We start from the raw sequence: 15,437 nt of genomic DNA on the forward strand, positions 1-15,437 counted from the left end.
CAAGGGTGTTTGAGAAAAAGGAGAGAGAGAGAGAATGATAGAGAGAGAGACTGAGACTGACATGTCTTTTGGTGAAGCGGTGTCGTCTTCCACATCAATGTCTGATGCTTGTGCTGCCAGGTGCCGGAAATCTGGTTCAGAAAGGAGAGAAGAGAGAAGAAGGGGAAAGTAGAGAAAAAAAGGCAGGGTAGATGGAGGATTTTTTTATTTTTTTTTTTCATGTGACGGCGTTGACAGCTCCCCTGCATTGCACTGAGCTTAAATAATGGGATGCTCATTTGCATAACGAGGGACGTTATCACCTCTACTGTCAAAAGAAAACACAACAACAGTTCTTCTGCTCCTCCCTGAGATAGATTGGGTTGGCCTACTTTAGCACTCTGGAGAGATGCACTGGAGCTCTGGCTTAGCCAAGCTCACACAAGAGCACACAGTTATGCGCACGCACACACACAGATGTACATGCACACGTGTACACACACACACAGTCGCTCAGTCATGCAAACTTTTCAGAGCGCAACTCTGCTCTTCCGCCCATTCAGTCCGGCGCTTCAGCTGCTGGCCTGCACCTCTGGAACACAGGTACACTCACATTAAACTGTGCACGCGTTTATTGGCTACTCCAATATCTTCCGGACATGCAAGGGTTTTTTTCTCCAAGAAACCATTGTGTATCAAACTGTTATGTTGCCACATTTTACTTATTTTTACAAAGGCTTTGTTTTACCAGAACATGGCAACACTCTTAGGTCCTCGTTTTTTACATCTGTATACTATCCTAGCATATCGCATCTGCCATTTTGGAGATGAGCTGCAGATAGAGTAGAAAAAAGTCGCGGCTGGCAGCTCCACTGTCAATACAGTGCAGTTTCATGGGAAGAAACAAAATGTATTTCTCAGTGTGGAGGTAATGTTACAGTGTTGGTGATTAGAGCGTTTAAGTTAGCGGCACTTCCAAAACACTGTCAAACTCTCTGTGAACGAGGCGAGATCCTGACAGTGCTGTCTCCTCTCATAGTCGGTGCCTAGGAAGAAAAAAAAATGCAAAAACTGATTTGCATGATATCGACAGTGAAAAACACAGCGGTTCTCACAACATTGTTGACAGATTCTTTGTCTTTCTTCACCCTCCCTTGTGGCTGCCACGATGCCACTTTTATTATTTTTTTTTCCCTCTCAGTATTTTGCCATATTTCATTTCATTTAATGCTTATTCTCCCCGACCCCTCCCTTCTGTCTTGCAGGTACAGATGCTGGAATCTTTGAGTTGATTGAAACAAATAGAAAGCAGGAAAAAAAAAGAAGAAAAGACAAAGCAAAGGAAGAGCTGAAACGTGAAGAGAACCGGAGAGAGAGAGAAGAGAAGAAGAAAGAGAAGAGAGAAGAAAGCTTGAAGTTCTTTAGAAAGAGGAGAGAAAGAAAGAGACGGGGACGATGGGGAGGAAAAAGATTCAGATCACGCGGATTATGGATGAACGCAACAGACAGGTAAGTCCCGGGGGGATGGGAGGATGGATGAGTATGAGGATGGGGGAGAAAAGGGTGGAGGAGGGAGGAAGGAGAAACACCCTACACCCCACATAGCTCTTAACAATGAAGGTTTCTGGGAGTCTGGGCAATATGCGAGCTGGGAGACAGAGCAGTCCTTGCAGGGAAAGTACAGATATTGCTTTTGGTGGAGGAGTTCCATCAGCTTAGAATAGCAATGTTTGTTTCCCTTCAATCTAACAATCCAGTGTGAGGACACGAGGAGTGTACAGTGTTTCCTAAAATGGATTTTGCTTTAAAACTGTTGGGATTTTTAAAGCACATTCTGCATATCGCAGAGAAGTCTGAGGGGTGCAGCCTACGCTCAACTGAAGCACCCTTCACACACCCAAGCCCTCACACCATGCCACCCTGTTTAGCTCCCTGCCAGTGGAATATTACCGGGCAGAGGGTGGTACCACCAGTGAGGCAGGGTGGAGGAAAATATAAACAAACAACCAAACAGAGGGTTCGGGATGGTCTGAAATGACACACTGGGACGCAAACACTGAAATGCTATTTTTCTCGAGCTAAATCAGTAACAGTGGAAGTGCTGTAGCTTTCCTCTGCCTAGAATAATACACATTAATTTAAAACAAAATGTCAACAACCAATGTTAAGAGTCAAAGAATCCTCTTAACGACAGCTGGCATCACTTGAGACTTGGGATAATAAATTGTGGACACTACTGTCTCAGGCAGGAGACAGAGCTCTCTCACTGCCCTTGAGGCCCACAATCGATCACTTCCTGTGGCATAGCTGACCACTGACACTTTGTCAGCTTCCTGGCAGCCCAATTGGATCCATACGTTGCTAATGTGGCCCCCGGATCACAGGTCAAACACACACACACCAGCACACACACAGTTCTGAACACAATCCGTTTCAATGCTGCTTGAGACTTCTACACCGCGTGACATTCTCAATAGTATTTCTGAGCCATTTCACAATGTGCTTTTTTCAAACAGTCATATGTGGCCGGAGCAAAGGCTCGGTGAATTGATTGGAGTGTGCCGGGGGAGTAATTGAAGTAGATGTTGGCCCTTGTCGTGACTAAGCTCAAGTGTGTTTGCAAGAAACAAGAAGATAATAGGAAGTGTGTAAGAAAGTTTGCGTGCTGGACTCGAAGAAGGTCACATCAGAAATGTTGTTTCTCAGAATCACAGATGCAGCATAAAAAGAAAGAGTGTAACCAAGAGTCATGTATAGAGACAGTTTTTGAAAAGTATGGAGGATGTGAGATGGTATATCTTTGTGTTTGTTATTGAGAGAGCCAGACGGACAGACAGGCAGAGAAACAAAGAAAGAGCAAGGAAGAGGTCACCGAGTTTTAGATGAGGACTAAAACTATCGTGTTTCAGCAGCACCCACACTTCCTCCTTGCTGTTATCTCAGCCCTCCTCTCTTATCCCACCTAAGAATGGGCCCGGGCTCTTCGACTCCTGAGGAAAAGGAGAGAAAGAGGGAGACAGGAAGGACACCTGAGGGAAATCGATGCCTGAGATATCCGGGCTTCACTTACAGGGAGAGGAGAAGGAGGCAGGAGAAGAGACTGAGGAGAGAGAAAGGGTTCATTGGGAAAAGAAAATCAATATATCGCAGGATTTTGTTGTTTTGATCCTTAAAACCATAGAGTGCTCGTTGATATTATGTACTCATTGTTGCTTTTAAGCGATTTCGATTCCTCCTGATATTATATCATCGAGTCATGTGGAAAGCACCACATGTTCTGTGGAGCATAATGTCATAAAACCTACAGCCTAAAATAAAAATGACATCACCGTGTTTTGAAGAGGCGGATATCACAAGACAGGGACGGAGACAGACACAGAAACTTAAATTTTCTTTTTTAAAGAAAAAAAACCAGAAGCTCAAGCTTTACATATTTTCACTTCCTTTTTGAGGAAATGTCCCAGAGCCTGAGCCAAATAAACACCAGAGGACTTTTTGCAGTGTTGCTTTTGACCTCACATTCTTCACATACTTTCAGTGTTTTACGTGTTTCTGAAAGCCCTTCTACAGCCTTAGCAGGTTACGATCTTGTTTGAATATTGTTATAAAATAAAATATATTGTTATTTTCCATAATATTCATTTCCAAAAGTTTTGGGAGTTGCATAAAAAACAAAACAGGATATGGCGCAATTCCTGCATTGTCCTTCAATACAATATATAGAGCGACTGTAACATTTCCTTGGTTATGACACTCTTTCTAACGCAGCCCTCTTTGGAGTGGCACCACTCTGTGTAGCTGTCAACGCTACCTTTCCACCTACAGGGCTTTAGTGCCTCCTCACCCCTGCTCTCCATGCAGCTGCACCATCATATTGGGCACAGGGCCTGGCTCTCTCTGGGCGGCCACTTTGGGCTGCCACCTCCAGGCCCCGAAACACTTCCCAAGAGCAGTGGCAGAGGGGCCAGGCCTCCCTGGCGTTGACTGGCTGCCCGGAGTGCTGGACAGTGGGCAGCAGTGTGTGAGCCCTGGCTCCAAGCCGCCCGACCACTCAGACCCTCTCCTAGCCTCGGGCACATGAAAGAGCCCCCTGTGTCATAAACTCATGGGCTGTTCACAAAGAGCAGACTCTTGAGCCAGCTTGCAAACGCGCACAGATGGACAGGCGCACACAAGTTAAACGTACAGGTGTGCGCACGCGCCCGCACGCGTCGACACCATGGGCGTAGACCGATCGTAGCACACACCTTAGACGGTTCATTTGGAGCCTTTGTTAACGCAGCAGTGACAAACGCATATGTGTATGCACATGTACACATCTAAAAACACATCTATCTCTCTGGAGCCCGTGTTGTGCATCGACTAATTTGTTGCAATTGGCTCTAATTAGTGTTACCTCTCCAGCCAGTCTGCTCAGTGGGCTTAATTTAGGATGACTTGTTTGTGTGAATCATTGTGTTTGTGTGTGTGCGTCTTTGTGTCGGACATATGGGTTTCATGGGGGAAGGGACCCGAGGCCAAAGGTTAAACATGTATCAGGTCATCAGTGACAGGAAGTAAAACACGAGGATCTCCCAACTCCCCCAAACAACAGCCATACCAGCACACACTCGGCCAAAAGAAGCTTTAAAAGTGCGGTGACTTTGTTTTTTGGTGTGTTTTTAAAAAAAATTTCTCTCTGGTGAAGAGAGCCACGTTAACTGCACCGCTGTCGCTGTAGTAAGAGGGTCTTTTTGTTTCTACGACAAAGCGTTCTTCCCTCCAATCAACAGTACCAGGGTGAGAAAATGTGCGAGTGACATTAACAGCAGGAAAATAATGAGGCCCACAGGGTAGCTCCTCACCCCTGCACCCCTCCTCTAATTCCCTGTTTCCCACCTTCTACCATCTCGTTCATTTACCACACCGAGTGGCACTCCTTTCTATCGTGTGTTCAGCTAACCTGTGGGCTCGCTAAGCTCTCACCTTCACTTTGTTTCCCCCATTTTTTCCGCTCATTTTTTTTTTGTCTCATCCGCCAGTTCGTCACTTCACTCTAACCACTCTCCCCACTACAAAGCATCAATGTTATAGCTTTCGATAGTTCCTTTCCTTTGTGTGCTCTGGAATTCATCCCTTTTTGAGCTATTAAAAGAAATCTGTGTATTAATGAAAGCATATTTTGCTGGATAAGTAAAAAAAATTAAAAATAGAGGGCATACCATAAAAAGTTTGTTGCTAATGACACCAGCCTTTTTATTTGGCCTTGGTTTTATTCATTTTTTTTTCATCTATAACTTTCAGATGAGCTCGTAATCTGCAGATCATTTGCACTCTCACCAAAATGTTCTCATGTATTAATAAAAATAAAAAATAAAAAATGGGGTAATGTGGTTTTCTTCCGAACTGATTACCGGAACAATCAGACACACATGTAGATAAAGTGAAATGAGTTTAAACCAATTAGTTCCCTGTTTTTACTTATTTTCCTATTGCGAAAATCTGCTAAAAGTAAAAATAGCATCCCTTGCATAAAGTATACAGCCTCGGCCTCAGTGCCACACTGACAGTTTATACCCTTCAAAGTTATTTTTGTCTTTCTGACCACTAACTTGGGCCTTGCAAATGTGACATCCCCTTTTTTTAGTCAGCGGGTATATCCTTTTCCAGTTGCGGTTTTTCAGCATAAACAAGAACATGCTGAGATGTAATTACTTGCTCGGCTAAGAAAAACAATCTAAACTGGCGTGGACTTGAAGACATCTATGGTTGTACCTGCCATTATTAAGCTATCACCATTAATTTTCACACGCAATTTTTTAACTAACGTGGGATTAAGATACAAAACGTTTGGACCACACTCTCTCCCGCTCTTCGGTGTACAGTGCACCCTGTGATAGGATGACGAGTGGGGTTTTTGAGGAGAGAGAAGAGCACGGCATATATTAGAGGTGGGACAAAGCCTCTTTTGTCGTAATGCCTGTCTTAACAGCGTCTTGGCTGTGAGGCAAAGTTCAAGCCAAGGTCTTCGGCTCCTCTTATTCCTTTTGCGTAAGCTCGTGTCTTCCTGCTCGGCCCCTGACAATGGGATAAGTGTTTGTTTCAAGTCAAATCTCGCTGCTCCATAGGTGACTGACATCTATGTGTGTGTGTGTGCATGTGTGTGTCTTCACATGGCCATGTTTGGTTTGCTAACCAGCAGTTTTTTGGTGCCTGTCTCCCCACTCCTCCTCTTCCTTCGCCTCCTCCTCCCCCAGGGAAGCAGGCAGGAGGTGGGAAGCAGAAGCGAAGCCATTGTGAAGGGGAAGCCACTGGCCTCTTCCTGTTATGAGAGGAAATGCATACAAATGTGCTTCCTGTGCGTCCGCCCCCTCTTTTCTCCTCCGTCTTTCCCCTCGTCTTTCTCTCACCCATGTGGCAGAGATTCAGCCTCTCTCCCCTCCTTTCTCTGTGTCCCTCTGCTTTTCCTGGGTGTTTCTCTCCATGTGAGCCAGATCAAATGCAGCAAGCGGAGAAGAAATTATTAAATTTTTATACATTTGTTTGAATTACTTTTTTTTTTGTTTTTTTTTCACCAGTCATTTTCTGGTGATAGCACACCAACTCACAAGCTGACAGAAAAAAAAAGAAAGAAAAACAAAAACAAATTAACTCAAATTTGTTCAATAAAAATTTACAAAAGAGAGACTTTAACAGGGCAGCTAATGGTAACGCAGCTGAGTGGTTGCTGGGTTGTCTGTTTGTGTGTGTGCATTAGTCTAAAGCTCTCCTGGGATGGGTTTGTGGAGGAGGATAGGGGTGAGTGAATAAGATGTGTGTTGCAGCGAGTGTACAGTTTACGAATAGTTTAGTTCATGTAAATAAATGCCCAGAGTAGTACTTAATAATTGTTTGTAGATGCTGTGGAAGTGTGGGGATGATTTAGTGTCCTTCACAGGGTCTTTTGAAGGTAGTCGTTGCCGAGATCTCTTCTATAACTGAGTAATCTCTTAGGAGCTTAAGCTTGTTGAAGTAACATTTGGACTTTCTGATACTTGCGAGGTTCCCCTGCACATGCATTCATTCAACCTTTGCAAGGTTCAGGCCAAACTTCCTAATTCTGTCTTTTTCTTTTTTTTTAATTGAAGAACGAAAATCAGAAAGCATCACGTTGAGACATCACTGAGATTTGAGTTCTGATAAACTCGTTTTTTGCATATTTTATGGGAAGAATTTATGTGTCAGGGTTAGAATTTGAATATGGTTAGACTAGCATGCCAAGACATCTGTAAAGTAATGTGTCCCATTCCAATTGGTTTAGGTCTTTACCTTCAACGATGACCAAAAATAGTCAACGCATTTTTCCTGCGTACTTGTATGTGTGCTTTTATGTGTGTGAAGATAGGTTTCACACTCTCGTTACCAATATACTGTGAAAAGACACAGTTGGGTTCACACTCACACACTCGCACTGTTCCATGCACGGCACTGTAATGTCATTCTCTCTGTTATTAACATAGTGATGTGACTAACAGCACCCACTGACCAAGGAAACAAAGATTAAACCCACACTGACATATGGGTGGTTTACAAAATGTTTTGTGTTTTAACAGCAAAGACAGAGGACTCATTGAGTAAAAGAAATGTATCAGATTTCAGATCCATCCATTTGCATGTATAGCAAATGTAAATGTTTATGATTTTTTTTTAAAGTGATGATTTGTTCAGTCCATACAAACTTAGAAATAGTAACACAAGGTAAGGTACATTAGTGTTTGGGTTACAAATTAAGCTTATTGTCCTGATCTTTGGTTACTAATATAGCATGTAAGTGTTTAAATATTGCAAAACTTCATCTTTTATCAAGTTTCTTCAAAAGACTGTAAACCAATGACACCTCACATGGATTTAGTTTTAAGTACTTGGAAAACAGGTTCATAGTACCTGTTAACCGCTTCTGTTTGGGCCTAGTGAGATGTTTTAAGCCTGCACAGGAAAGACTGGAGGTGACATAAGCAAATTGGACGTTGATAGGCTAAAAGTATTGCAAGATGACATCATATCATGCCAGGAAGTCACAACAGAGTTATCTTGAAAAGTCAACTATTGAGCTTCAAAACCTGCATTGATACGGTGCAAATCAGCATATCCTCCATGCCTTGTAAGACCTTTGCGGACTTTAAGCATTCACTCTGTTTACTTGCGTGCATTTGTCTTATATTCGTGGATGTATGCACACAGCGTAGTAGTATGTGTTTTAGAGGTAGCATGTTGTACGTGTCAGGTTGAGATAAGGCGCGGGGGGGTGTGATGTGATATTTATGTAGGTGTTATAGTTTGGTCAGTTAAAACTTTTCATAATCGCACCCATTCTCTTCCCTGTGGTGCTGTTGAAGCCAGACTATGTGTAAATTATAATATGTGCGAAATGCTTCTGCACGCAGTTCCTCATTTAAAGCATGAGGCTAAAGACAACTTTGATTGAATTCCGCTCTTTGTTTTCTGCATTTTGAGCTGAGAAGCCGAGAATGCGTGTCTCTGAAAAGTACATTGAAGCATTTGTATGAGTGCGGTGAAGCTCGCGGCAGTCCTCACCTTTGAGACCGGCTGATCTGGACCTCTGAGACCCACACCCCTTCCAACTGTGCGTCCCATCTGCACTTTTTTTTTTTTTTTTGAAACATTAATGGCCCCAGCAGAGTGAGTGACTGAGTGAGTGGCTGATAACAGAGCTTGGCCGCCAGCTAGCTGTGTCCTGCATCTGCCCCCGGTGCCCCATGCATCAAAACACCAAGGGAAGACAACACTCTGCTTGTCCTGTCCCTGAAAAGCACGCCTTGACCTTATGTTCTGCAGTCCTGTCATCTTATTTACCTGCACAACTTGTACTTCAGCCTCACTCTTGTAGGGCTTGCAGACCCTCTTTTGGGGTGCTCACTTTTCAGTTGTGAATAAAGAGCGCAGAGTGATTTGAATATGACAATTAATCCTATTGTCACAAGATGCCATTTGATCTTAGACTATAAAAGTGAGGCTTGTTTTTTTTTGTTTTTTTTGTCACTTTTCAGCATGCCTGTATAAATGTCAGCATGGTATTTAGAGCCCAGGGGAGCGTTTTTCTACACATTTCGTCAGTGAGTCACACGTGTGTGTACCGAGGTATAGAACCTGACACAGTGCTTTGTAAGGAGGTAGCACGCCGCATGTCCGTGTCTTTGGTTTCAGCCTCTGTTGTCTGACGAGATAGTTTGGCATGAGGCGGTGACATCAGTGGAAAACTTTAAGATGGGGTGGGGTGGGGTAATGGGGTGGCAGCGACAGGGTCCAGGATAAGACGGTCCAGTCCTGGTAGAAAGGCAGAGCAAGAGAAAGTCAGGGTGGAGGTTAGGGATGGTTTGATGTTCCGTTCCCCTGGTGCATCCTGGGAGATATTGTTTCAAGAAATTCAAAACTATCTATCAATATCTATTCAAGCCTATCTCCTCTTTCAGTTGTAAAAAGAAAATGTGAAGGGCAAGGCATGATAGGTAAATGCCAAAAAAATATATTCAGGATCTATCACAAGCAAGGCTTTCTTTATAAGGGCCTTATAACTGTATTCGGAGATTGTATTTGTTCTGCATTCATCTGGTATCTTTGGCCCACTTAAGTGCTAGAGTAGAATGGGCAAAAATGCAGTTAATCAACAAACTGAGATTGTTAGTTACCAGCTGGGCATAGTTCTGGCAGAATTTCCTCTTTATTAAAAAAAAACAAAAAAAACTTTGTCAATACAAGTCTCCAATGTAAATAATACACACAGTCACAGAGGAACACAAGAGACAGTTCTATTAAAAAAAAAGGGGAGGAAAGAAACATGATGCTGTGTTAAGAGAGGCAAGCTGGCAGTGGAGCATTTTCTCTTTTTTTCCCATTCAACTAAAGAGTGCGCACACATGGCTTGGAAAAGAAACCAGGTGCAGCTCACTGGCATTAACTCACTTTCACTGTTCTAGTTTTGATTCAAACAATAGAGGAATAAGGCTGTTCTATTTTGACAGTGTTGGTCCTTGTGTGCCTGTATTACTAAAGGTACTTGTCTTGGGCTTCACACACATACACACACAGATATATATATATATATATATATATATGAAGGAACAGTAAGAGAGAGGGGAAAGAGACACTTTTTGTGGTTCAAGTTAAGCGCGTTATCACGATCTGTGCGCTAAGTGCTTTAAGTATGGTCGAGGAAGCTATCTGTTATTTATATCACTGCTTGTTATTTGCTATGAGACTTGGTTAATTGGGCAAGACAATAACCGAGCTAGTGTTAATGTCGCTACATGGAAAACGGTTAATCTCAGCTCATTTTTAGATGAAAATAGTGTGTGTTTCTTTTGTGCAGAAGCACACATTCGGACCATCTGAAAAAAAGACAATTTAACTTGACATATGTTCCAGGATGAGACTCTGTGTGCTTTGATGTACAAGCAATAACTGACCTTCTTTACCGTTATCTGACTGAGACAGAGTATTTTCAGTTCCTTAAATGCAAGCCCAGCTTCTTTTTTTCCTTTTTCCTGGTATAGTGGATAGACTGTTACAGTCAGTGGGTGTTAAACCATTAGCAGACTTCACTTTCCTTTAATGCCATTTCCCTGAAAACTCAAAATTTTTAAAGAGGAAAGTTGCGGTGTCAAATTCCTATTTATTCTCTCATTGCAAGCGAAGCGGTTGAGGGTGGGGGATTTTTTTTTTTTTGTCATAATCAAATTCTTATAACAAGTCAGATAAAACAGCCTAGTTTGATTGTAAGTGTGCCACAAAAGTAAACTAAACACAAATCCCTCTTCTCCCTTCTTCTCTTCTTTCACTCAGGTGACATTTACAAAGAGAAAGTTTGGCCTGATGAAGAAGGCGTATGAGCTGAGCGTGCTGTGTGACTGTGAGATTGCCCTGATCATCTTCAACAGCACCAACAAGCTGTTCCAGTATGCCAGCACAGACATGGACAAGGTCCTGCTTAAATACACTGAGTACAATGAGCCCCATGAGAGCAGGACCAACTCTGATATTGTGGAGGTAAGCTATGAGAAAACACAGACGGCACACACACGCGTGCACGCGCACAGACACACAGGAGCGCACGCTCGGGCGCAGACATGGACGCTCATGCAAACGCACAAGCAGACAGATGGTTACAGCATTTGTGACTCATTCAGCAACCCTTACTTCTCTCTTTTAGTCTTCACACCTAACATAGTGTACAAAATAATTGCTCCCATAGTTTGTCACTTTTCCCCAAGGGTTCAGTACCACTATCAATCACTGTTAGAAAAACTTATTTTAAGACTCACAATAAGTCATTAATTTCAAGACAGTGTGTGTTTATTCAAATTGTTTTCTTGTGTCGCCTGCACTTTGCAGCATAAAAGAAGTAGCCTATCATTGATCTGGGCCTTTTAGACTGTCACCTGTGGTGTGTAATCACCACGCTGTGCCCTTGGTGTCTTGTCACCATTGATGTGCCTGTGAGAGGAGGATGTTGATCGGACTTGCTTTGGACACATGTCGCTAGAGTGGCTCAAGGCGATGTTAAACAGCGCTGTCAGCCACGCCACTAGGCAGGTAGATAAAGCAGGAAATGACGCTAGCACCCTCCTGAATCCTTAAGCTTTCAACGTGAACCTGTTATGCAACATTCACTCTGGAGCTCTGACCTCGTGGGCCACACACAAACATGAATGCAGTCATGTGAAGTTTATCCCTTTCCCCTGCTCTCTCTCTTAATTACGCTCACACTGTGCTTTGCAAATATAAGTGTGCCTGCCCCACAAAGCAATCCTGAATGGATATTACATATATGTATATATATGAACATTAGAATCCCTGCTCTTTGTCTTTATTGTTACACAGAATCCTTAAATATATAAATCCAGATTTAATTAGACTCATTTTACTACAACATTTGCTAATTCCATACATTTGCCTGCTAACCAGAATTAAAATCCTCTTTATGTTTGATGTTTCCAATTCTACCCACCGACCAACACAATACCACAAGTAGAATAATATGTATCCCATTTTAATTTTAGAGCAATCTATTGTGACAGTAAATACTACATAAATACTGTTTAGGACTTTGAGGTTAAGAAATGAGTCTGTGTCCATATATAATCCCCTATTTTTAAATCAATTGTTATTGTAGAATACAACTGATTCACAACATATTTTGCTTGCAAATGATCAGTCACCTGGTTATGTTCATGGAAGATACACAAAATAAATAAATAAAAACATTAACATTATGGAGCGGTTGGCCACTCTAACACAGGACAGAACAGTATGAGACTTTTTCCATATGGCTGTTACTGGGCTTCATGCCCATCTAACATCAACTGGTGTTCACATGTACATGTACATATTGCCCACGTTTTCTACATGTCATGTTTGGAGTTAGCCAAAATAAATTATGCAGTAAGAAATGCTGTACTACTGTTGTACATTAAGTGCATTAGGCATTAGCTAATGATGATCTTTGTCAAACACTGTGTAGATTTATGTGTAACCACAGCTTATTTTTTAATGTTACTAGAAATACTTATCAATTGCCGGAGTTTCATACTCCTTAATTGTATGCCTTTAGTAATTTTTGCATACTTTTATCACCAGTTTGCCTCTCAGCACAGGTGTCCTTTGCTCACCAAGTCTTTCACTCACTCTGTAGTCAGTTTATTATCCTTCCCCAGCTGAACCCATGAAGAGAGTGATGTATAACTAGTGCTTGTGACAAGAGCTCCCTGCTTTGAAGCTCTTTCTCTAACTGTCTCCATTAGAGAGCAGAGGATAGCTAACGTGTAAACAGCCATGTCAGGGGGAGATGGTAAAGAGCCTGGTGGGGGGAGAGTGCTATAAAGCACTACATATAATGTGATCCCTGGAGAACGGAAGCTCTGCCATCTCTGAGAGACTCACAGCGGGAGAAATCGACCTGAAGAGGCCTTTAGCCTGAGCTGCGGTGTGCTAAAGGGATTGGCCACAGGGTTGACACTAGCACGTTTAGCGTGGGTGGGAAGGGGGGGGGGGGTGATGGGGGGGTACAGAGAGGGAGGGGGAACAAAGGGGAACAGCATGGTCAGATCTTTTCCTACAAGCCATGTGTGCCGACGTCAAAGCTGCAGTAACATGGGTGGCGTGTTGAGTTTTAAGTAAGGAGCAGAGCAGACTTCCTCTTGAGATGGCAGGATGATGAAAAGGAAAAGAGGAGGTTCTTAACAAGATGAGGCGCTGATTTTAAAGTGTAACAAAACAAAGCAAAAAAATAAAATAAAAATCTTAAATATGAAGTCGTATATATGTCAGATTTAATTTCAAATTTGTAGAAAGCTCTTGTCTCTGCCACTATGCTCAAATGCATGCATCTCTCTTCCTCTGTTGCTGCTGTGCCTGAAGGTGTAGTGGGAGGAGAGGCAGAGGTAGGGGAGCGGAGCTCAGAGTGTGGGCGGCTGGCATAGAGGCCCGCTACATTAGCAATAAAGCTCTATGTAATTAGCATGTCTTTGGTTGATAATTAGCGTTGTTGAGAGAGTGGCACTGAGTACGTTGCACAGCCTCTCTAGCAACAGCATGTTTACAAGAGGCTGGAGGGCTTTTCTCTCTACCTCTCTCACTCTAGTCTGCCTTTCTCTTCTGTATCTATTTTCTCATTGGAGTCGCTAAGCTATTCTTTTTTTTTTTCATTATTATTATTATATAGAATTTATGTTTGGGTCAGTGGGTTTATTTATTTGAAAGACAGAAATAGGAAATAGAAAAAAGAAAGAGAGGAGTAGTAAAGAAGGTCTGATGACTCACCGCAAAACCGTTTCATCTAGGAACAACACTTGTTCAAATATATGAGAAAGCAAAAGAACAATAAACCAAAGCTAACCCTCCTGTGAGAGAAGTGGTGAAACAAAAGAGACATCACTAATGGAAATTATGTTCACAGTGCACAGTGTCTTTTATTCTGTCTTTCTCCCATCACCCCCAATCTGCTCCTCCCTCCCTGGCTCTGACAGAGGTTTCTTCCTGTTAAAAGGGAGTTTTTCCTTCCCACTGTCACCAAGTGCTTGCTCAAAGGGTTTCTTAGACTGTTTGGGCCTTGCTTTCTATTATTGTAGTCTTTATCTTATAATATAAAGGCGACTTGAGGCGACTGGCGCTATATAAATAAAATTGAATGAACTGAAAGACATATACTAATCAATAGAGTAGCAATTAGAAACAAAGTGAGGATTTTTTTTTTAAGTTAGTCTTATACACTCTTCAATTTAATCCTATTTCATGTAGGACCTGTTAGCCCACTCAGACTCCAGTGACTGGATTAAATAAAAACATAATATGTAGCTCTTCCATAAAAATATGGAGAAGTCCACTTAATTAATGCTAAGTGTTCAAAAACACATCCAAGCTGATCTCTCTCTAGTAGCTCGATGAAAGCAAACACAGAGGCAGACCCTCCATCATTTGATGTCCGTGCAGGTTCCAAGTGTGCCGTCCTGGCAGGTCTACAGCACACTCTGAGTCTGGCTCCGGATAAAACAGTCAAACATGCAGATAGATTTCCTATACTCTCTGTCTGCCAGGCCAGTTTCCTGTACATGTGAACAGCATTAGAGGAGAAATGGTAAGCTGTGTTGGGAAATGACAATAGAATAGATTCATCACTCGCTTTTTCGCTGGTTTTATTCATGCTTAAGAACAATCACTTTGAGCCGTTACTGGTGATTTATATTCCGGTATGGGGGTTGTTAATTGCAATAGCACATGAAAGAGTCCTTTCTTCCCCTCCTGATGATTGCAGATCTATCCCAAACCTAAGAAGCATTGGCTGGGTCTTGCTGTGATCGAACAGCCCCAAATCCAACAACGCACTTCAGCTTTGCCAAATCCCTCTTCTACAATGTGCTTGTTTTCCCCCGCTGTTGAAACAAAGAACACAGGTTTTTGAAACAACTGAAGGGTTAGTGAGTGTGTGGTGATCTGAAGATATATCACCTCAACACCTAAAAAAAGAACCCAAAAAAACCTGCAAATGAAAAAGTGTTTGTGTGCCTCTATGCACACTTATAGCATATATGTGCTTAAACACACAAAAACACAGTAATGTGTTTGCTGTGTAGGTGTGCTCTCACAGTGGCCTCACTGCATGGGTGTATGTGTGTGTACATACACAGTGACAATTGGCTCAAACCCTGCAGCACTAATGGCATTGTGATGACCTCAGCCAGGGTCACACGCTCCGATGCCATTGGCTCAAGTATCACATGGAATAGCACATGGCTCTTGGTACTGAAGTGACCTGCATGCTTGCCTACCTGCCAGAGGATGGCCACTGGCCAATCCCATTTCCAGCAGATTAACCTAATCTGAAAGTTCAGCTCACCCTGTAATCTTAAACAGCAGCAGCAGGGATCTGACTCCCTGCCTATCCTCAACTCTTTTTTTTTCACTTTCCCTCCCTCTGTCCTTACCCA

General features: G+C 42.6%; 1 protein-coding gene across 9 annotated transcripts in view; it reads left to right on the top strand.

Annotated features, from left to right (window-relative positions):
• mef2cb (myocyte enhancer factor 2cb) overlaps positions 1-15,437 on the top strand; it is a 68,878-nt gene that overhangs the window by 29,847 nt on the left and 23,594 nt on the right. For all 9 annotated transcript variants that reach the window (XM_085294129.1, XM_085294130.1, XM_085294134.1 and 6 more), the window contains 2 exons: positions 1,245-1,488; positions 10,798-11,001. In XM_085294129.1, the coding sequence (XP_085150255.1) occupies positions 1,435-1,488; positions 10,798-11,001 (258 nt within the window). In that variant the 5' untranslated portion in view covers positions 1,245-1,434. The remainder of the gene's footprint in view (positions 1-1,244; positions 1,489-10,797; positions 11,002-15,437) is intronic.

Source organism: Mchenga conophoros, linkage group LG12, assembly GCF_057382185.1.
Source record: "Mchenga conophoros isolate Kocher_MC1m ecotype Shallow Benthic linkage group LG12, M_conophoros_male_GT1.1, whole genome shotgun sequence".
NCBI lineage: Eukaryota > Metazoa > Chordata > Actinopteri > Cichliformes > Cichlidae > Mchenga > Mchenga conophoros.